Source organism: Bufo gargarizans, chromosome 2 (assembly GCF_014858855.1).
Source record: "Bufo gargarizans isolate SCDJY-AF-19 chromosome 2, ASM1485885v1, whole genome shotgun sequence".
NCBI classification, from domain to species: domain Eukaryota; kingdom Metazoa; phylum Chordata; class Amphibia; order Anura; family Bufonidae; genus Bufo; species Bufo gargarizans.
This window is the reverse complement of record NC_058081.1, coordinates 560,905,523-560,929,712: the sequence shown is the minus strand read 5'-3', so window position 1 is coordinate 560,929,712 and position 24,190 is coordinate 560,905,523. Positions and strand designations below refer to the sequence as shown.

Genomic DNA, 24,190 nt, shown 5'->3' with positions numbered 1-24,190 from the left:
GGTGCACCCACTCCGACCCTTAGGTACAACCACCCTAACGATTTGGTGCACCCACCCCGACTTTTAGGTGCAACCACCCCGACCTTTAGGTGAAACCACCCCGACTTTTAGGTGCAACCACCCCGACTTTTAGGTGCAACCACCCCGACCCTTAGGTGCATCCACCCCAACGATTAGGTGCAACTACTCCGACCCTTAGGTGCAACCACCCCAACTTTTAGGTGCAACCACCCCGACTTTTAGGTGCAACTTCCCCGACCCTTAGGTGCAACCTCCCCGACCCTTAGGTGCACCCACTTCGACCCTTAGGTGCAACCACCCTAGTCATTAGGTGCACCCACCCCGACTGTTAGGTGCAACCACCCCGACCCTTAGGTGCACCCACTCCGACCCTTAGGTGCAACCACCCCGACTTTTAGGTGCACCCACCCCGACCCTTAGGTGCACCCACCCGACCCTTAGGTGCAACCACCCCGACCCTTAGGTGCAACCACCCCGACCCTTAGGTGCAACCACCCCGACTATTAGGTGCACCCACTCCGACCCTTAGGTGCACCCACCCCGACCCTTAGGTGCAACCACCCTGACCCTTAGGTGCAACTACCCCGACTATTAGGTGCAACCACCCCGACCCTTAGGTGCAACCACACCGACCCTTAGGTGCACCCACCCCGACCCTTAGGTGCAACCACCCCGACCCTTAGGTGCAACTACCCCGACTTTTAGGTGCAACCTCCCCGACCCTTAGGTGCACCCACTCCGACCCTTAGGTGCAACCACCCTAGTCATTAGGTGCACCCAACCCAACGATTAGGTGCACCCACCCCGACTGTTAGGTGCAACCACCCCAACGATTAGGTGCACCCACCCCGACCCTTTGGTGCACCCACCCCGACCCTTACGTGCACCCACCCCGACCCTTACGTGCACCCACCCCGACCCTTAGGTGCAACTACCCCGACTTTTAGGTGCAACCTCCCCGACCCTTAGGTGCACCCACCCTAGTCATTAGGTGCACCCAACCCAACGATTAGGTGCACCCACCCCGACTGTTAGGTGCAACCACCCCGACCCTTAGGTGCACCCACTCCGACCCTTAGGTGCAACCACCCCAACGATTAGGTGCACCCACCCCGACCCTTAGGTGCAACCACCCCGACTTTTAGGTGCAACCACCCTGACCCTTAGGTGCACCCACCCGACCCTTAGGTGCACCCACCCCGACCCTTAGGTGCACCCACCCCGACCCTTAGGTGCAACCACCCTGACCCTTAGGTGCAACCACCCTGACCCTTAGGTGCAACCACCCTGACCCTTAGGTGCAACCACCCTGACCCTTAGGTGCACCCACCCCGACCCTTAGGTGCACCCACCCCGACCCTTAGGTGCACCCACCCCGACCCTTAGGTGCAACCACCCCGACCCTTAGGTGCAACCACCCCAACGATTAGGTGCACCCACCCCGACCCTTAGGTGCAACTACCCCGACTTTTAGGTGCAACCACTCCGACCCTTAGGTGCAACCACCCCAACCCTTAGGTGCAACCACCCCAACGATTAGGTGCACCCACCCCGACCCTTAGGTGCACCCACTCCGACCCTTAGGTACAACCACCCTAACGATTTGGTGCACCCACCCCGACTTTTAGGTGCAACCACCCCGACCTTTAGGTGAAACCACCCCGACTTTTAGGTGCAACCACCCCGACTTTTAGGTGCAACCACCCCGACCCTTAGGTGCATCCACCCCAACGATTAGGTGCAACTACTCCGACCCTTAGGTGCAACCACCCCAACTTTTAGGTGCAACCACCCCGACTTTTAGGTGCAACTTCCCCGACCCTTAGGTGCAACCTCCCCGACCCTTAGGTGCACCCACTTCGACCCTTAGGTGCAACCACCCTAGTCATTAGGTGCACCCACCCCGACTGTTAGGTGCAACCACCCCGACCCTTAGGTGCACCCACTCCGACCCTTAGGTGCAACCACCCCGACTTTTAGGTGCACCCACCCCGACCCTTAGGTGCACCCACCCGACCCTTAGGTGCAACCACCCCGACCCTTAGGTGCAACCACCCCGACCCTTAGGTGCAACCACCCCGACTATTAGGTGCACCCACTCCGACCCTTAGGTGCACCCACCCCGACCCTTAGGTGCAACCACCCTGACCCTTAGGTGCAACTACCCCGACTATTAGGTGCAACCACCCCGACCCTTAGGTGCAACCACTCCGACCCTTAGGTGCAACCACCCCAACGATTAGGTGCACCCACCCCGACTTTTAGGTGCAACCACCCCGACCCTTAGGTGCAACCACCCCAACGATTAGGTGCACCCACCCCGACCCTTAGGTGCAACTATTCCGACTTTTAGGTGCAACCACCCCGACCCTTAGGTGCACCCACTCCGACCCTTAGGTGCAACCACCCCGACTTTTAGGTGCACCCACCCCGACTTTTAGGTGCAACCACCCCGACCCTTAGGTGCAACCACCCCAACCCTTAGGTGCAACCACCCCAACGATTCGGTGCACCCATCCCGACCCTTAGGTGCACCCACTCCGACCCTTAGGTACAACCACCCTAACGATTTGGTGCACCCACCCCGACTTTTAGGTGCAACCACCCCGACCTTTAGGTGAAACCACCCCGACTGTTAGGTGCAACCACCCCGACCCTTAGGTGCATCCACCCCAACGATTAGGTGCATCCACCCCAACCCTTAGGTGCAACCACCCCAACTTTTAGGTGCAACCACCCCGACTTTTAGGTGCAACCACCCCGACCCTTAGGTGCAACCACCCCAACGATTAGGTGCACCCACCCTGACCCTTAGGTACACCCACCCCGACTGTTAGGTGCAACCACCCCGACTGTTAGGTGCACCCACCCCGACTGTTAGGTGCAACCACCCCGACCCTTAGGTGCACCCACCCCGACCCTTAGGTGCAACCACCCCGACTTTTAGGTGCAACCACCCTGACCCTTAGGTGCACCCACCCCGACCCTTAGGTGCAACCACCCCGACCCTTAGGTGCAACTACCCCGACTTTTAGGTGCAACCTCCCCGACCCTTAGGTGCACCCACTCCGACCCTTAGGTGCAACCACCCTAGTCATTAGGTGCACCCAACCCAACGATTAGGTGCACCCACCCCGACTGTTAGGTGCAACCACCCCAACGATTAGGTGCACCCACCCCGACCCTTTGGTGCACCCACCCCGACCCTTACGTGCACCCACCCCGACCCTTACGTGCACCCACCCCGACCCTTAGGTGCAACTACCCCGACTTTTAGGTGCAACCTCCCCGACCCTTAGGTGCACCCACCCTAGTCATTAGGTGCACCCAACCCAACGATTAGGTGCACCCACCCCGACTGTTAGGTGCAACCACCCCGACCCTTAGGTGCACCCACTCCGACCCTTAGGTGCAACCACCCCAACGATTAGGTGCACCCACCCCGACCCTTAGGTGCAACCACCCCGACTTTTAGGTGCAACCACCCTGACCCTTAGGTGCACCCACCCGACCCTTAGGTGCACCCACCCCGACCCTTAGGTGCACCCACCCCGACCCTTAGGTGCAACCACCCTGACCCTTAGGTGCAACCACCCTGACCCTTAGGTGCAACCACCCTGACCCTTAGGTGCAACCACCCTGACCCTTAGGTGCACCCACCCCGACCCTTAGGTGCACCCACCCCGACCCTTAGGTGCACCCACCCCGACCCTTAGGTGCAACCACCCCGACCCTTAGGTGCAACCACCCCAACGATTAGGTGCACCCACCCCGACCCTTAGGTGCAACTACCCCGACTTTTAGGTGCAACCACTCCGACCCTTAGGTGCAACCACCCCAACCCTTAGGTGCAACCACCCCAACGATTAGGTGCACCCACCCCGACCCTTAGGTGCACCCACTCCGACCCTTAGGTACAACCACCCTAACGATTTGGTGCACCCACCCCGACTTTTAGGTGCAACCACCCCGACCTTTAGGTGAAACCACCCCGACTTTTAGGTGCAACCACCCCGACTTTTAGGTGCAACCACCCCGACCCTTAGGTGCATCCACCCCAACGATTAGGTGCAACTACTCCGACCCTTAGGTGCAACCACCCCAACTTTTAGGTGCAACCACCCCGACTTTTAGGTGCAACTTCCCCGACCCTTAGGTGCAACCTCCCCGACCCTTAGGTGCACCCACTTCGACCCTTAGGTGCAACCACCCTAGTCATTAGGTGCACCCACCCCGACTGTTAGGTGCAACCACCCCGACCCTTAGGTGCACCCACTCCGACCCTTAGGTGCAACCACCCCGACTTTTAGGTGCACCCACCCCGACCCTTAGGTGCACCCACCCGACCCTTAGGTGCAACCACCCCGACCCTTAGGTGCAACCACCCCGACCCTTAGGTGCAACCACCCCGACTATTAGGTGCACCCACTCCGACCCTTAGGTGCACCCACCCCGACCCTTAGGTGCAACCACCCTGACCCTTAGGTGCAACTACCCCGACTATTAGGTGCAACCACCCCGACCCTTAGGTGCAACCACTCCGACCCTTAGGTGCACCCACCCCGACCCTTAGGTGCAACCACCCCGACCCTTAGGTGCAACTACCCCGACTTTTAGGTGCAACCTCCCCGACCCTTAGGTGCACCCACTCCGACCCTTAGGTGCAACCACCCTAGTCATTAGGTGCACCCAACCCAACGATTAGGTGCACCCACCCCGACTGTTAGGTGCAACCACCCCAACGATTAGGTGCACCCACCCCGCCCCTTTGGTGCACCCACCCCGACCCTTTGGTGCACCCACCCCGACCCTTACGTGCACCCACCCCGACCCTTACGTGCACCCACCCCGACCCTTAGGTGCAACTACCCCGACTTTTAGGTGCAACCTCCCCGACCCTTAGGTGCACCCACCCTAGTCATTAGGTGCACCCAACCCAACGATTAGGTGCACCCACCCCGACTGTTAGGTGCAACCACCCCGACCCTTAGGTGCACCCACTCCGACCCTTAGGTGCAACCACCCCAACGATTAGGTGCACCCACCCCGACCCTTAGGTGCAACCACCCCGACTTTTAGGTGCAACCACCCTGACCCTTAGGTGCACCCACCCGACCCTTAGGTGCACCCACCCCGACCCTTAGGTGCACCCACCCCGACCCTTAGGTGCAACCACCCTGACCCTTAGGTGCAACCACCCTGACCCTTAGGTGCAACCACCCTGACCCTTAGGTGCAACCACCCTGACCCTTAGGTGCACCCACCCCGACCCTTAGGTGCACCCACCCCGACCCTTAGGTGCACCCACCCCGACCCTTAGGTGCAACCACCCCGACCCTTAGGTGCAACCACCCCAACGATTAGGTGCACCCACCCCGACCCTTAGGTGCAACTACCCCGACTTTTAGGTGCAACCACTCCGACCCTTAGGTGCAACCACCCCAACCCTTAGGTGCAACCACCCCAACGATTAGGTGCACCCACCCCGACCCTTAGGTGCACCCACTCCGACCCTTAGGTACAACCACCCTAACGATTTGGTGCACCCACCCCGACTTTTAGGTGCAACCACCCCGACCTTTAGGTGAAACCACCCCGACTTTTAGGTGCAACCACCCCGACTTTTAGGTGCAACCACCCCGACCCTTAGGTGCATCCACCCCAACGATTAGGTGCAACTACTCCGACCCTTAGGTGCAACCACCCCAACTTTTAGGTGCAACCACCCCGACTTTTAGGTGCAACTTCCCCGACCCTTAGGTGCAACCTCCCCGACCCTTAGGTGCACCCACTTCGACCCTTAGGTGCAACCACCCTAGTCATTAGGTGCACCCACCCCGACTGTTAGGTGCAACCACCCCGACCCTTAGGTGCACCCACTCCGACCCTTAGGTGCAACCACCCCGACTTTTAGGTGCACCCACCCCGACCCTTAGGTGCACCCACCCGACCCTTAGGTGCAACCACCCCGACCCTTAGGTGCAACCACCCCGACCCTTAGGTGCAACCACCCCGACTATTAGGTGCACCCACTCCGACCCTTAGGTGCACCCACCCCGACCCTTAGGTGCAACCACCCTGACCCTTAGGTGCAACTACCCCGACTATTAGGTGCAACCACCCCGACCCTTAGGTGCAACCACTCCGACCCTTAGGTGCAACCACCCCAACGATTAGGTGCACCCACCCCGACTTTTAGGTGCAACCACCCCGACCCTTAGGTGCAACCACCCCAACGATTAGGTGCACCCACCCCGACCCTTAGGTGCAACTATTCCGACTTTTAGGTGCAACCACCCCGACCCTTAGGTGCACCCACTCCGACCCTTAGGTGCAACCACCCCGACTTTTAGGTGCACCCACCCCGACTTTTAGGTGCAACCACCCCGACCCTTAGGTGCAACCACCCCAACCCTTAGGTGCAACCACCCCAACGATTCGGTGCACCCATCCCGACCCTTAGGTGCACCCACTCCGACCCTTAGGTACAACCACCCTAACGATTTGGTGCACCCACCCCGACTTTTAGGTGCAACCACCCCGACCTTTAGGTGAAACCACCCCGACTTTTAGGTGCAACCACCCCGACCCTTAGGTGCATCCACCCCAACGATTAGGTGCATCCACCCCAACCCTTAGGTGCAACCACCCCAACTTTTAGGTGCAACCACCCCGACTTTTAGGTGCAACCACCCCGACCCTTAGGTGCAACCACCCCAACGATTAGGTGCACCCACCCTGACCCTTAGGTACACCCACCCCGACTGTTAGGTGCAACCACCCCGACCCTTAGGTGCACCCACTCCGACCCTTAGGTGCAACCACCCCAACGATTAGGTGCACCCACCCCGACCCTTAGGTGCAACCACCCCGACTTTTAGGTGCAACCACCCTGACCCTTAGGTGCATCCACCCCAACTATTAGGTGCATCCACCCCAACCCTTAGGTGCAACCACCCCAACTTTTAGGTGCAACCACCCCGACTTTTAGGTGCAACCACCCCGACCCTTAGGTGCAACCACCCCGACCCTTAGGTGCAACCACCCCAACGATTAGGTGCACCCACCCTGACCCTTAGGTGCACCCACCCCGACTGTTAGGTGCAACCACCCCGACCCTTAGGTGCACCCACTCCGACCCTTAGGTGCAACCACCCCAACGATTAGGTGCACCCACCCCGACCCTTAGGTGCAACCACCCCGACTTTTAGGTGCAACCACCCTGACCCTTAGGTGCACCCACCCCGACCCTTAGGTGCACCCACCCCGACCCTTAGGTGCACCCACCCCGACCCTTAGGTGCACCCACCCCGACCCTTAGGTGCACCCACCCCGACCCTTATGTGCACCCACCCCGACCCTTAGGTGCAACCACCCCGACCCTTAGGTACAACCACCCTAACGATTTGGTGCACCCACCCCGACTTTTAGGTGCAACCACCCCGACCTTTAGGTGCAACCACCCCGACTTTTAGGTGCAACCACCCCGACTTTTAGGTGCAACCACCCCGACCCTTAGGTGCATCCACCCCAACGATTAGGTGCACCCACCCCGACCCTTAGGTGCAACCACCCCAACTTTTAGGTGCAACCACCCCGACTTTTAGGTGCAACCTCCCCGACCCTTAGGTGCAGCCTCCCCGACCCTTAGGTGCACCCACTCCGACCCTTAGGTGCAACCACCCTAGTCATTAGGTGCACCCACCCCGACCCTTAGGTGCACCCACTCCGACCCTTAGGTGCAACCACCCCGACCCTTAGGTGCAACCACCCCGACTATTAGGTGCACCCACTCCGACCCTTAGGTGCACCCACTCCGACCCTTAGGTGCAACCACTCCGACCCTTAGGTGCAACCACCCTAACGATTAGGTGCACGCACCCCGACCCTTAGCTGCAACCACCCCGACCCTTAGGTGCAACCACCCCGACCCTTAGGTGCAACCACCCCGACCCTTAGGTGCAACCACCCCGACCCTTAGGTGCAACCACCCCAACGATTAGGTGCACCCACCCTGACCCTTAGGTGCACCCACCCCGACTTTTAGGTGCAACCACCCCGACCCTTAGGTGCAACCACCCCGACCCTTAGGTGCAACCACCCCAACGATTAGGTGCACCCACTCCGACCCTTAGGTGCAACCACCCCAACGATTAGGTGCAAACACCCCGACCCTTAGGTGCAACCACCCCGACCCTTAGGTGCAACCACCCCGACCCTTAGGTGCAACCACCCCGACCCTTAGGTGCAACCACCCCGACCCTTAGGTGCACCCACTCCGACCCTTAGGTGCACCCACTCCGACCCTTAGGTTTAACCACTCCGACCCTTAGGTGCACCCACCCTGACCCTTAGGTGCACCCACCCCGACCCTTAGGTGCACCCACCCCGACTTTTAGGTGCAACCACCCCGACCCTTAGGTGCACCCACCCCGACTTTTAGGTGCAACCACCCCGACCCTTAGGTGCACCCACCCCGACCCTTAGGTGCAACCACCCCGACCCTTAGGTGCAACCACCCCAACGATTAGGTGCACCCACCCCGACCCTTAGGTGCACCCACCCCTACCCTTAGGTGCACCCACCCCAAACCTTAGGTGCACCCACCCCAACCCTTAGGTGCAACCACCCCAACTTTTAGGTGCACCCACTCCGACCCTTAGGTGCAACCACCCCAACGATTAGGTGCACCCACTCCGACCCTTAGGTGCAACCACCCCGACTTTTAGGTGCAACCTTTCCACAGTTACTCCAGCCAATCCAACCACTCAACAGTTACTCAAGCCACTCCAGTTGTAATCTACTGGTGGAGGCAAGAACACTTCACACAATTTCCCCAGAAATTGTAGCTTTTCTAGTTATCCATATTGCCTCCTTTCCATTACATTATACACAGCACGTATCCGTGGTTACGACCACTCTGTAATCCAGCAGCGGTGGTCGTGCTTACACACTATAGGGAAAGGCTGGAAGTGCGCATAGGCCAACACCTTTACCTATATTGTGCAAGCACGGCCACCGCTGCTGGATTGCAGAGTGGTCAAAACCATGGATACGAGCAGTGTATAATGTGATGGAAAGGAGCCGATATGGAGAATCAGAATACATTAGTAAGTGCCTTGTATTAACTTTCTCTACATGATAAATGCCATTTGTTGAAGTGAGGCAGCCCCTTTAGGTGTCCTACACTTAATAGGGTTAGGCAAAAAATGTCGTGGTGCGTGCATTGCATGTTTCGTATGTGTGATAGGAACTGCATGTGTCTTGTTTCTGAGTGACTTAAGAGCAGGATATCCAAATATGTGTAAGGGTACTTTCACACTTGCGGTAGCAGGGTCCGGCAGGCTATTCCAGTGGGGGAACACCCTGCCAGATCCGTGCTTACGCTAGCCCACCGTGCCGCGGAGGTCCGTTCCGGCCCCATTCGCTATAATGGAGGCAGGCTGGAGGTCTGGCCGCAGCACGGCAAACATGCCGAGAGGCAGCACGGTCGGCTAACAGCACGGATGCGGCAGGTTGTTCCCCCTCCGGAACATCCTGCCGGGCCCTGTTACTGCAAGTGTGAAAGTAGCCTAAATTCTGCTACATGTGTTTGTGCATTTTGCTGAAAGTGTCTGCCATCATACTTCGTCTTTAATATTTCTGTTATCACTGTAAGGGCTCATTAACACGATTGTTGGATGTTTTGCAGTCGGGCAAATTGCGGATCTGCAAAACATGGATACCGGGTGTGTGCATTCCTCATTATGTGGAACAGAACAGCAGGCCTCTAATAGAACAGTCCCATCCTTGTCTGTAATGCCGACAATAATAGGACATGTTCTTTAATTTTGCATAACAGCCATGCGGACATACAGACACGGAATGCACACGGAGTCATTTACGTTTTTTGCGACCTCATTGAGGTGAATGGTTTCACATACAGGCCACACAAAAAAATAAAAAGTTTGTGTGCAGGAGCCCTAAGGTGGGCCCCCAGGATCAGTTACACTGGTGGGCCCCGACACTGTTGCCACACATATTGTTAAAAGGTAGTAATCCTTTCAGGGGCAAATTTATGTAAATAATCATAACCTAAATGACTATAAATGTATTCCTAAGGCACCCACAGCTTGCAAGACGTTCTTCTGCATTGTGCAGTGTTTGCTCTATTCCTGGACATCAATACTGTGACTAATAAGTCACCCATTGTTCTCACAAGCACCATGGCTGTAATTTTGCACCGTTTTCCCTATGGTGATTAAAGACCATAGTATGCATTGAAAGAAAGTGTCCGGTAATAACTTCATGCCTGTGAGTTCAGTGTGTCATTTGATTCTCTTAAAATGTCACAGGCGCATTGTTTCTCGCCGGACTTGTATTATAACAGGTTCTGTAAAAGGAGCCCCGGCATTATTCTCTAATCTCATGTTCCTCTTCACCTATAGAATTCATGTCTGTGTAACACGACCCTGGAAACGTGTTTTAGTCGATTCGCTCATCCCTAGTCAGGAGGCACAATGTTTATTTTCATGGCCGTATCCATTTACCTAGATGTAAAGATAACTTATTTGCATTGACCTCATCTCTCTAGCTACATACTCTAACGCTGCGTGTAAGCACTGCTAGAGCAGGTTACCAGAGATCTGCTTTACACATGATAACCCCTAATATCAGAAACTATTAAAGGGCATCCGTCAGCAGTTCTGTGCCTATGAAACCGGCTGACCTGTTGTATGTGCGCTTGGCAGCTGAAGGCATCTGTGTTAGTCCCATGTTCCTATGTGCCAGCATTGCTGAGAAAAATGCTTTACTATGTGCAAATGAGCCTCTAGGAGCAACGGGGGCGTTGCCATTACACCTAGAGGCTCAGCTCTTTCTACAACTGCCACGCCCTCTCCACTTTGACAGGGTCAGGTGCGATGACATTTACACTGCCTGGCCCTGTCAATCAAAGTGGAGAGGAAGCAACAGTTGTAGAAAGAGCTGAGCCTCTAGGTGTAATGGCAACGCCCCCTTTGCTCCCAGAGGCTCATTTGCATATATTAAAGCATAATTTTTCGCAGCAACGCTGGCACATATGGACATGGAACCAACACAGATGCCTTCAGCTGCCAAGTACACATGTAACAGGTCAGACAGTGTCATATGTACAGATCTGCTGAAAGATGCCCTTAAAGGGAACCTGTAGTGCACTATAGGAGCTCTTTGAAGGTGTTAGGCCTCATGCACACGACCGTTGTGTGCATCCGTGGCCGTTGTGCCGTTTTCCGTTTTTTTTCGCGGACCCATTGACTTTCAATGGGTCCGTGGAAAAATCGGAAAATGCACTGTTTTGATCCGTGTATCCTGTCCGTCAAAAAAATATGACCTGTCCTATTTTTTTGACGGACAACGGTTCACAGACCCATTCAAGTCAATGGGTCCGTGAAAGAACACGGATGCACACAAGATTGGCATCCGTGTCCGTGATCCGTGGCCGTAGGTTACTTTCATACAGACGGATCCGAAGATCCGTCTGCATAAAAGCTTTTTCAGATCTAAGTTTTCACTTCCTGAAAACTCATATCCGATAGTATATTCTAACACAGAGGCGTTCCCATGGTGATGGGGACGCTTCTAGTTAGAATACACTGCAAACTTGGTACAAGATTGCCCCCTGCTGCCTGGCAGCACCTGATCTCTTACAGGGGGCCGTGATCAGCACAATTAACCCCTCAGGTGCGGCCCCCTGTAAGAGATCGGGTGCTGCCAGGCAGCAGGGGGCAGTCATGTACACAGTTTGTAGTATATTCTAACTAGAAGCGTCCCCATCACCATGGGAACGCCTCTGTGTTAGAATATACTGTCGGATCTGAGTTTCACGATCTAGCTCCAGATCCGACAGTATATTCTAACATAGAGGCGTTCCCATGGTGATGGGGACGCTTCAAGTTAAAATATACCATCGGATTGGAGAAAACTCTGATCCGATGGTATAAAAGGGACTCCAGACTTTACATTGAAAGTCAATGGGGACGGATCCGTTTGAAATGGCACCATATTGTGTCAACGTCAAACGGATCCGTCCCCATTGACTTGCATTGTAATTCAGGACCGATCCGTTTGGCTCTGCACGGCCAGGCGGACACCGAAACAACTTTTTTTTCATGTCCGTGGATCCTCCAAAAATCAAGGAAGACCCACGGACAAAAAAACGGTCACAGATCACGGACCTACGGACCCCGTTTTTGCGGACCGTGAAAAAATACTGTCGTGTGCATGAGGCCTTAAAGGAATTATCTGATCTTTGGGTAAAAACTGCAGTAAATGTTATCAAATATTTTTTTTTAAAGGCAATAGTAACCCCCCCCCCCCCCCCCCCCCCTCCGATCCAGTGCAGACACTTCCCACTGGCCTTTTTTTATATGCTTCTGACAGGTGATTACTGCTGCTGTCAGTCAGTGGCCTCAGCATTGACTTTCCATACTACTGGCGTCTTTCCTCCTATTGGTGTCTGCCTTGGATCACTGGGAGGGTTGATGGGGCGAGTCAATGTTTAGCTTTCCATTCTTCTGATTGCTCAGAATATCAGAACATTTTGAAAAAAAGAGTATCCATTAGGGCTTATGCACACAAATGTATTTTTTGTCCGTGCCTGTTCCAATTTTCGAATTCAGCCCGCATGTGGAACCCCTCACTTCAGTGGGTCCGCAAAAAGAGGGAAATGATTCCGTGTGCATTCAGTTCCTGTATGTCGGCAAGACAGTTTCACAAAAAAGACAGAACATGTCCTATTCTTGTCCGTTTGGTGGATAAGTATAGGCATTGTTACAATGGATCCGCAAAAAACGGATGTAAGATGGATGTTACACAGACATCATCCATATTTTTTGCGGAACGCCGCAAAAATACATGCGGTCGTGTGCATGAGCCCTTCTTTTGAGCTTCCGTTATGATCAGCCTTTATCACTTTGTGTCACTTCCTTCAGAGATGGAATGCTGCATGCAGTACTTTTTCTCCCGTAAAAAATAACTAATCTCTGACGGAAGTGATGCGAACTGATGCTCGAAAAAATCCGGATCAGTTACTTCTAGTGTAAACTGCTGATGAGTATTGATTAGCAAACTTCAGTTTTGTAAGTTCGGGTTTGGGTACAGTTGTGTTCAAAATAATAGCAGTCAGACATCACTAACCTTATTTATCACTGTTTTTGGTAGAAATGATATTTCTACATGGCAAATAATTTACTAACAGGTAGAGTAATAGAAACCCAACAGTCATGACATGCATACTGCTGATTCTCTGTAATTCAATCACTTATTGAAAGGGGCATGTTCAAAATAATAGCAGTGTGGAGTTCAATGAGTGAGGTCATTCATTCTTTGAAAAACAAGTGGCAATTATTGCCCTTATTTAACCCCTTAGGCTGGGTTCACACCTGAGCGTTTTACAGCGCGTTCCTACGCGCTGTAAAACGCTCAACAAGGAGAAACCAATGATTCCCTATGGGAATGGTTCTCACCTGGGCGTTTTACAGCGCGTACAATCCCGCTGTAAAACGCCCGACGCCCCAAGAAGTACAGGAGCTTCTTTGGGGAGTCTTGTCGCGCGTTCCCGTACATAAACTTTCGGGAATGCGCGACAATGGGCGTTCGCTTGTCTCTGTATGCGCGATTGCAAACGCCGGTACAATCGCGCATACAGAACGCTCCATCGCGAACGCTCAGGTGTGAACCCAGCGTTAAGGACTCGGCCCTATTTCGCTCTAAGGACTTGGCCATTTTTTGCAAATCTGACCAGTGTCACTTTAAGTGGTGATAACTTCAAAACGCCTTGACTTATCCAGGCCATTCTGAGATTGTTTTTTCGTCACATATTGTACTTCATGACACTGGTAACATGAAGTCCAAAAAATAAATTTTTATTTATAAAAAAATACCAAATTTACCAAAAATTTGTAAAAAATTGCAAATTTTCAAGTTCTCTACTTCTATAATACATAGTAATACCGCCAAAAATAGTTATTACTTTACATTCCCCATATGTCTTATTCGTGTTTGGATCATTTTGGGAATGATATTTAATTTTTTGGGGATGTTACAAGGCTTAGAAGTTTAGAAGCAAATCTTGCAATTTTTCAGAAATTTTCAAAAACCCAATTTTTAGGGACCAGTTCAGGTCTGAAGTCACTTTGCGAGGCTTACATAATAGAAACCACCCAAAAATGACCCCATTCTATAAACTACACTACTCAAGGTATTCAAAACTGATTTTACAAACTTTGTTAACCCTTTAAGTGTTCGACAAGAATTAATGGAAAATAGAGATACAATTTCAAAATTTCACTTTTTTGGCAGATTTTCCATTTTAATAATTTTTTTCCAGTTACAAAGCAAGGGTTAACAGCCAAACCAAACTCAATATTTATGGCCCTGATTCTGTAGGTTACAGAAACACCCCATAAGTGGTCGTAAACCGCTGTACGGGCACACGGCAGAGCGCAGAAGGAAAGGAATGCCATACGGTTTTTGGAAGGCAGGTTTTGCTGGACTGTTTATTTTTACACTATGTCCCATTTAAAGCCCCCTGATGCACCCCTAGAGTAGAAACTCCAAAAAAGTGGCCCCATTTTAGAAACTACGGAATAGGGTGGCAGTATTGTTGGTACTAGTTTAGGGTACATATGATTTTTGGTTGCTCTATATTACACTTTTTCTGAGGCAAGGTAACAATAAATAGCTGTTTTGGCACAGTTTTTATTTTTTGTTATTTACAACATTCATCTGACAGGTTAGATCATGTGATATTTTTATAGACCAGGTTGTCACAGACGCTGCGATACCTAATATGTATCCTTTTTTTTATTTATGTAAGTTTTACACAATGATTTCCTTTTTGAAGCAAAAAAAATCATGTTTGAGTGTTTCCATAGTCTGAGAGACATAATTTTTTCAGTTTTTCTTTGGCGATTACCTTGGGTAGGGTATGATTTTTGCGTGATGACATGACTGTTTTATTGGCACTATTTTGGGGTGCGTGTGACTTTTTGATCGCTTGCTATTACACTTTTTGTGATGTAAGGTGACAAAAAATTGCTTTTTTACACAGTTTTTATTTTAATTTTTTTACGGTATTCACCTGAGGGGGTAGGTCATGTGATATTTTTATAGAGCAAGTTATTACGGACGCTGCCATCAGGTCCCCCCTACAGGCCGCATGGGGACCCGATGCCACCACCGATCGCCGCCGCAAACCTCAGGTAAAGCCGCAAACCGCAGGTCTGAATTGACCTGCGTTTTGCGGCGATAACTGATACGGGGGGGTCACATGACCCCCCCCCCTCCCCCCGGCGTTGTGACAGGATACCCGCTGAATGATTTCAGCGGACATCCTGTTACTTTTAACCCCCGACGCGCCGCAATCTAGTTTTAAAGTTATGACATACCGGTACAGCATGACGTACCGGTATGTCATAAGTCCTTAAAGGGCTAAGGACGGAAGGCAGCAAATGTTGTACATGCTGGTTACAGTGCATTTCTCTCTGAAATTCTGAGGAAAATGGGTCGTTCCAGACATTGTTCAGAAGAACAGAGTACTTTGATTACAAAGTTGATTGGAGAGGGGAAAACATATCAAAAAGTGCAGAAAATGATAGGCTGCATAGCTAAAATGATCGCAAATGCTTTAAAATGGCAACCAAAACCTGAAAGACGTGGAAGAAGCTAGCCAAAATGGCAAGGACTCAGCCAACAATCAGCAAAGTCCCACTGTTGAAAAAAAAGACATGTGCTGAAGAGGTTACAATTTACCAAAGAGCACATTGACTGCCCTAAAGAGACATTTTGTGGACTGATGAAAGTAAGATTGTTCTTTTTGGGTCTAGTGTCCGGAGACAGTTTGTCAGATGACCCCCAAACACGGAATTCAAGCCACAGTACACTGTGAAGACAGTGAAGCATGGTGGCGCAAGCATCATGATATGGGGATGTTTCTCATACAAAGGTGTTGGGCCTATTTATAGCATACCAGGGATCATGGATCAGTTTGAATATATCTGAATACTTGAAGAGGTCATGCTGCCTTATGCTGAAGAGGATGCCATTGAAATGGGTGTTCCAACAAGACAACGACCCCAAACACACCAGTAAACATGCAACATCTTGGTTCCAGACCAACAAGATTGACGTTATGGAGTGGCCAGCCCAATCCCTGGATCTTAATCCAATAGAAAACTTGTGGAGTGACATCAAAAATGCAGTTTCTGAGGCAAAACCAAGAAATAGAGGAGAACTGTGGAATGTAGTCCAATCATCCTGGGCTGGAATACCTGTTCACAGGTGCCAGACGTTGGTTGACTCCATGCAACACAGACGTACAGCAGTTCTCAGAAACAGTGGTTATACAACTAAATATTAGTTAGGGGTTCAAAGGAAAGCAAAACGTTCAGACATTTTTCAGTTTATATAGTGAATGTTTGAGTTTATAAAGAATAATACAAACACAGCTATTTTTTTGAGCAGTCTAATAATCACTTTTCTTCATTTTTTTTTTTGAGGAACAACACACATTTCATATATTTTTCTTCATGTTTTACTTTGAAATAGAATGTGTAGTGTTCCCAATGCATTTGTGTGTATGGAAATAACAGCTATTAGAAGGATTTTGAGCTTTATTCACTTTTTTAAACACACTGCTATTATTTTGAACACAACTGTATGTGCTGGATTACGTTATCCATTCTGTCCTAATTAAAATCTATGGCCAGCATAACGGATCTGTCCGGTTTCTGTTATGCAGGATTCCTCTCCTGCATAACAAAAACCGGACGGATCTGTTCCATGATCAGCACAGGCTTCCGCTAAGCTCTAGAACAGAAGAGCAGCGGATCAATGTTCTTTTAATTTCTTTCCATAATTCTTGCATTTTTGTATTTCAGTTCCTTACGAGGAGGTGTTCGCGTCAGGCTTCAGTCACCATGCCCACCAGTGCTACACCGTATCCAGTTCCCACAAATGCTACGCAATTAAATCTGAGCTGCACTTGCTTTTTCTAATATTCAAGCCCGAGGTACCTACATTCAGCATGCCGACGATTGCTAACAAAACCCTGCACGTATTCACCAGGGACTTTCCCTTCTGAGGTGTATACAGGCATTGGACAGGATCTGCATCCTTGTGCTTGCCAAACCCACGGAACCCTTTCACCTTTTATTTGAAGACACTATAAAGGTCACTTTGATTTCGTAAAGAGTCGCAGCTGCTTGCATCATAAGTCGTTGTTCAAACGACACCTGTTTTCCATATGTCAGTAATCACCTGCATATTTATTTAACACACACGCTGAAAGTGATAGACCCTGTACCAGAGGTTCATGACAAACTCAAGTTGTATTAAGGTGCATAACGCTGCTAAGCAGAGCTAGATTTGTCACCGAGCCTTTTGTTCTATCCAGCATTTAGATGGGGATGTACAGTATTAGTGTGAAAAAATTGCAATCTTTTTGTGCAGCTGTTACGGAAAAACTGAGGTGCCTTTAAATAAATTGTGCCGTTTTATGATAGCAAAAAATATTCATGTAAGAACACCCTAAAACAACATGAGTCATCGAATGTGTCATCAGAAAATGACCTATTGTTTAAGACTACTTTCACACTAGCGTTTTAGTTTTCCGGTATTAAGATCCGAAAAACTTCACTGCCTGTATAGATACTAAAACTAAAAAATGTGTTATTTTTAGTTTTAGTATCTATACAGGCAGTGAAGTTTGACAACATTTTAGATACGTTACCAACATATCGCTTTGTTATTCAGTGATTTCTCGGTATTGAGATCCGTCATAGGGGCTCAATACCGGAAAAAAAACGCTTCAGTTTTGTCCCCATTCATTGTCAATGGGGACGAAACTGAACAGAACAGAATGCTCCAAATGCATTCCGTTCCGTTTAGTTGCGCTCCCATTCCCATATGTTGTATTTTGCCTTCCGTCCTGGGTTGCAGAGCAAGACGGATTCGGCATGACCCCCAATGCAAGTCAATAAGACGGATCCGTTTTCTCTGACACAATAGAAAACGGATCCGTCCCCCATTGACTTTCAATGGAATTCATGACGGATCCGTCATTGCTGTGTTACAGATAATACAACCGGATCCGTTCATAACGGATGCAGATGGTTGTATTATCAGTAACAGAAGCGTTTTTGCTGAACCCTGCCGGATCCAGCAAAAACACTAGTGTGAAAGTAGCCGAAGTCTAGTTTTTTAAGAATTTGTAGTGGTTATTTTTTTATTTTCCATGTCACTATCTTAAAAAAAAAATCAAAAAATCCTGTAGTTTATGGGCACTACTAAGGCTTTGTTCACATCTGCATTATGTACCTTGGTAGTCAGTTCCGGCTACCAGAGTACACACCTGATCCACAGTCACTATAATGGGATCCTGCGGGTTTCGCTGCATGCCAAAAAGGTGGGTTCGTAAAGGTGTTCTTTGGGCATTATGCCTAATCCGCAGTTGTTACTAAGGCTACTTTCACATTAGCGGCACGGACCTCCGGCAGGCTGTTCTGTCGGGTGAACAGCCTGTTGGATCCGTCCTGCCGCTAGTGAACGTGTGCCCCCGGACTGCTGCTTGACTATAATGGGGGCAGGGGCAGAGTTCCCGGCAAGGCACGATAGCGCACAGCGAGAGGCTGCCGGAATAAAACTACGACATGTCCCACTTTCATTCCGGCAGCCTCTTGCCGTGCCTCGCCGGGAACTCCGCCCCCGCCCCCATTATAGTCAAAGGGGACAGAGCGGGAGTCCGGGGGCACATGTTCACTAGCGGCAGGACGGATCCGACAGGCTGTTCACCCGACGGAACAGCCTACTGGAGGTCCGTGCCGCTAGTGTGAAAGTAGCCTTACCTATAGAAGAAAGATCCTTTAGATAGTACTCACCCATCCCTGGCTTTGCCTATGCCAACGTCCCCGCTGCCCTCACACAAGCTGTGGGCTCTGACGCCCACATGCTGACTGGATGTGGTCTTTTCTCCTCCTGTTCAACTTAATTTACTCTTAGGCCTCATGCACACAAACATATTTTCTTTCCATGTCCGTTCCGTTTTTTTGCGGACTGTATACAGAACCATTCAATTCAATGGGTCTGCAAAAAAACGGAAGTTACTCTGTGTGCATTCCATTTCCGTATGTACTTATTTCCTTTCCGCAAAAAAATAGAACATGTCCCATTATTGTCCGCATTACGGACAAGGATAGTACTGTTCTATCAGGGATTAGCTGTTCTATTCCTCAAAATACGGAGTGCACATAGATGTCATCTGTATTTTTTGCGGACCGCAAAATACATACAGTTGTGTGCATGAGGCCTGATACAGATGAACAGAAAAGAAGCGGCCACAATTCTGGGGCACTGCCCATAGTAAGTTTGCCCTATTGCTTCATGGAAATCAGTCTATGTGGCTTCTCAGCAATCTTGTCATCCTTGTCAAGAATCCATGACTTACACACAAACCATAATCTCAGTGTTAACTGCTTGTCTGCAGCGGGCGTACCAGTATCCAGACATGTTTGCTGTTCATCTTAGGCTACTTTCACACTAGCGTTTTTACTGGATCCGGCAGGGTTCAGCAAAAACGCTTCTGTTACTGATAATACAACCATCTGCATCCGTTATGAATGGATCCGGTTGTATTATCTTTAACATAGCCAAGACGGATCCGTCATGAACTCCATTGAAAGTCAATGGGGGACGGATCAATTTTTTATTGTGTCAGAGAAAACAGATTCGTCCCCATTGACTTGCATTGTTGGTCATGACGGATCCGTCTTGCTCCGCATCCCAGGACGGAAAGCAAACCGCAGCATGCTGCAGTTTGCTCTCCGGTATGAGAACGGAACAGGGTGCATTTTGGAGCACTCCGTTCTGTTCAGTTACATTTTGTCCCCATTGACAATGAATAGGGACAAAACTGAAGTGTTTTTTTCCCGTATTGGGCCCCTATGACGGATCTCAATACCGAAAAAGAATAACGCTAGTGTGAAAGTCTTTTGTGTGTCTTACTTTGGCATCTTTCAGGATATTCTGTAGACACAATTAAAATAACATCACCATATACACACCAGTGATTTCTTGGGGTCCAACCATTGGGATCAACACTGATCACAGGAAAGGGGTCCCATTCCCCCTTTCTAATGGAGCAGTAGGTTGTGCATGAACACTGCCGCTCCATTCTTCTTCTATGGGATTGGCAGAAAAAGTTTAATACAGAGCTTGGATGTCCTCAGCGCTCCCATAGATGATGAATGGAGTGTTGGGGCTCATGAATGACTTGCCGCTCCATCAGAACAGGTCAGACCCCCAGAGATCACCTAGTTATCCCCCTATCTCCTAACATGAAAAGTACTGCTCCACCTGAGTCTGGATGACAAATTTGTATACTCCCCTTCGCTTGTGTGAAAGAGGCCTAAGGGTTAAATAGCATCATAAAAGAATATAATGCTATGCTACCCCGTCAGTGCTGGGAGGTCAGGACAGTTGCTCTCACTGACACACGCTGCGAGTACAATGCATGGAACCAGCTTGTGTGAAAAGGGTCTTGCAGCTTCATGGCTCATCACTTGTTTCTAAATCTCTGCTTAACTAGCCAGATTTGCCTTTTAGGCCCCTTGCAGACGAGCGTGTCCGGATTAGGTCCAGATGCATTGCGGATGCGTTCAGTGAAAACTGCGTGGTTTCGCAAGCAAGTCTATTCAGTTTTCTTTGCGATCGCATTCAGTTGTTCAATTTTTATTGCGCGGGTGCAATGCGTTTTGATGCGTTTTTCACGCGCGTGATAAAAAAAACTGAATGTTTACAAACAACATCTCTTAGCAACCATCCGTAAAAAAACGCATCGCATCCACATTAGCTTGCGGATGCGATGCGATTTTCACGCAGCCCCATTCACTTCTATGGAGTCAGGGCTGCATGAAAAACCCAGAATATAGAACATGCTGCGATTTTCACGCAAAGCACACGTGATGCGTGAAAACCAACGCTCATGTACACAGCCCCATTGAAATGAATGGGTCCGGATTGTGTGCGGGCGCAATACGTTCGCATCACGCATTGCACCCGCACGGAATACTTGCTCGTGTGAAAGGGACCTTAGGGTTTTGGATGAGCTGGGTTGCAAACAGTATGGCAGCTACTCCCTCTAGGGCTCATGCATTTTGCGGAACGGAACATCTAGCCCACAATAGAACTGTTCTATCCGTAATATGGACAAGAATAGGACATGTTCTATTTTTTGCGCGTGCTACAGAACGGACATATAGATGAGGATAGCACACGGTGTGCTGTCCACATCTTTTGCGGCCTCATTGAAGTGAAAGGGTCTGCATCAGACAGACCTGCCAAAAAATTGCGGATTGGATGTAGACTAAAATGGTGGTGTGCATGAGCCCTTAGTCCCAAACTGAACAGACACATTTATGGGGGGAGGGCATGTTTGTCAGCCTGCCAGAAGGTACATGGGCAGCCGGCCTGGATGTCATGCTGTTCTGGAAAGGAACTATATTTAAATGTTGTGATAAACGTATGATGATTTTGTAATAAAATTATATTGTACTTGTTCAGTTTCCTATCTTTGCTGTTTTTTTTATTTTATTTTATGATATATTATATTTTATTGTCTGATCAGTGAGGTTCCGACCCCTGAGACCTCAACTGGTCACAGAAACAGGGGTCCTGTGTCGTCGTCGTCCCCCCCCCCCATATGGAGTGATGGTAGAGAATGTGCACTGCTGCTTTATTCATCTGTATGGGACTACCAAGTGCTGTACTTGGCTATCTTTGGCATTTCCATATTGCATGCTCTACAGCTGCTCCATTGATACGTGGGGACACAGGACTCCTTTTTCATGGTCACATGATTTGTGGGAGTCCCTGGTGTCAGACTCTAAGGGGCACATTTATTAAGACGGGCGTTTTAGACTCTGGTCTTAATAAAGGTCCATAGCTGGCGGAGGATCCACCAAAATTATGAAGAGGTGCCGGCCTCCATAACGTCGGCGCATCCGGTGCCAGTTCTAAATGTAAGATTGCTTCCAAGTTTTGTAGGAGTAGAAAATGGTCTAAATGTAAGACTACAACAGGCGCCCACAATTTTAGACCTAGAGTGAGCCGGACAAAGTCACAGACAGCGGTGCAACTAGTCATCTGCGCCTGAAGTAGGTGGATTTCAGTAGAATAAATGACCCCCTATGCTAGCCTTATTCTTTGTACTACATTCCACATGTACAGCACATTTTTCTCACTGATATCTGATGTTTACATCTATGTAGTGCAATGTTAGTCAGTGAAAAGTTAGGTTCCACATATAAGAGCTTGAATGGCTAGTATGATTTACATATATATCTCAATAGCGGGGGTTCAGTTTTGTCCCCATTCATTGTTAATAGGGACAACACTGAACGAAACTGAATGCACCAGAATGCATTCCGTTCCATTTGGTTGCGTTCCCATCGCGGACAGAATAACGCTACATTTTCTCTGACACAATAAGAAAACAGATCCGCCCCCCCATTGACTTTCATGATGGATCCATCTTGGCTATGTTAAAGCGTTTTTACTGATCCATGACTGATCCAGCAAAAACGCTGGTGTGAAAGTAGCCTTAGCCAGTTTAGAAGCCTCATTAAACCCTGGGAATGATTTAGGCTACTTTCACACTTGCATTCAGAGCGGATCCGTCTCAGACGGATCCGCTCATATAATGCAGACGGTGGCTCCGTTTAGTACGGATCCGTCTGCATTATATTGTTAAAATATTTCTAAGTGTGAAAATAGCTTCAGACGGATCCGTCCAGACTTTCAATGTAAAGTCAATGGGGGACGGATCCGTTTGAAGATTGAGCCATAGTGTGTCATCTTCAAACGGATCCGTCCCCATTGACTTACATTGTAAGTCTGGACGGATCCGTTTGCCTCCGCACGGCCAGGCGGACACCCGAACGCTGCAAGCAGCGTTCAAGTGTCCGCCTGCTGAGCGGAGCGGAGGCTGAACGCTGCCAGACTGAGGCATTCTGAGCGGATCCGCGTCCACTCAGAATGCATTAGTGCTGGACAGAAGCGTTCGGGTCCGCTTGTGAGCCCCTTCCAACTGAGCTCACAAGCGGACACCCGAACGCTAGTGTGAAAGTAGCCTTAAAGAGGACCTTTCACCTTGAAAAACATTGTGAACTAAGTATCCTGACATGGAGAGCGGCGCCCCGGGATCTCACTGCACTTACTATTATCCCCGGGCGCCGCTCCGTTCTCCTGGTATGTCCTCCGGTATCATCGGTCAGTACGTTATAGTAGGCGGAGTCTGCCCTTGTTCTCCTGGGGGTCTCCTCCTCCTAGGCTGTAGCGCTGGCCAATTGCAGTGCACAGCTCACAGCCTGGGAGAAAAAAAACTCCCAGGCTGTGAGCTGTGCGCTGCGATTGGTTAGCGCTACAGCCTAGGAGGAGGAGACGCCCAGGAGAACAAGGGCAGACTCCGCCTACTATAACGTACTGACCGATGATACCGGAGGACATACCAGGAGAACGGAGCGGCGCCCGGGGATAATAGTAAGTGCAGTGAGATCCCGGGGCGCCGCTCTCCATGTCAGGATACTTAGTTCACAATGTTTTTCAAGGTGAAAGGTCAGGATGCATGGCAGAACTGCACTGTGCGCCAGCCTGTACTTATAGGGTCCGAGTTCAGTTGTTCTGGTATAGGGATCCAAACCATCTGCGCACACACAGATTTATCAAAACTGGGGCAAAGGAAAACTAGCTTAGTTGCCCATAGCAACCAATCAGATTCCACCTTTCAGTTTCCAAGTGAACACTGAAACATGAAAGCTGGAATGTGATTGGTTCCTTTGGGCACCACCTATGTCAGTCTGAAGTGACTACATTGTAGCTAGTTACCTTTCTTCTTCACTAGGGGAGGTTTTTACCTGCTGTTGTGCTCTCCTGATGCAGCGGTTGGGCTCTTCTCTGCAGCTGCTCAGGGAAGCATGGCCAACTAAAATATATAAATATCTCACATTTTTTTTAATTGGTGACAGGTCCTGTTTTGACCTGTCACCTCTTCTCAAGTCTGTTTTTAATAAAGACTTGTATTCCTCATGATATAAAAACGTTGGCACTGAATTTCATAGAACTCTGTGTTAGGCCCCTTTCAGACGAGCGAGTATGC

At 50.1% G+C, this 24,190-nt stretch overlaps 1 protein-coding gene across 1 annotated transcript in view; it reads left to right on the top strand.

The window, feature by feature from the left end:
* FUZ (fuzzy planar cell polarity protein) overlaps window positions 1-18,036 on the top strand; it is a 135,359-nt gene extending 117,323 nt beyond the window's left edge. The window contains exon 11 of the mRNA XM_044278167.1: window positions 16,920-18,036. Coding sequence (XP_044134102.1) covers window positions 16,920-17,122 — 203 coding nt within the window. The 3' untranslated portion in view covers window positions 17,123-18,036. The remainder of the gene's footprint in view (window positions 1-16,919) is intronic.
* Window positions 18,037-24,190: the final 6,154 nt, after the last annotated feature.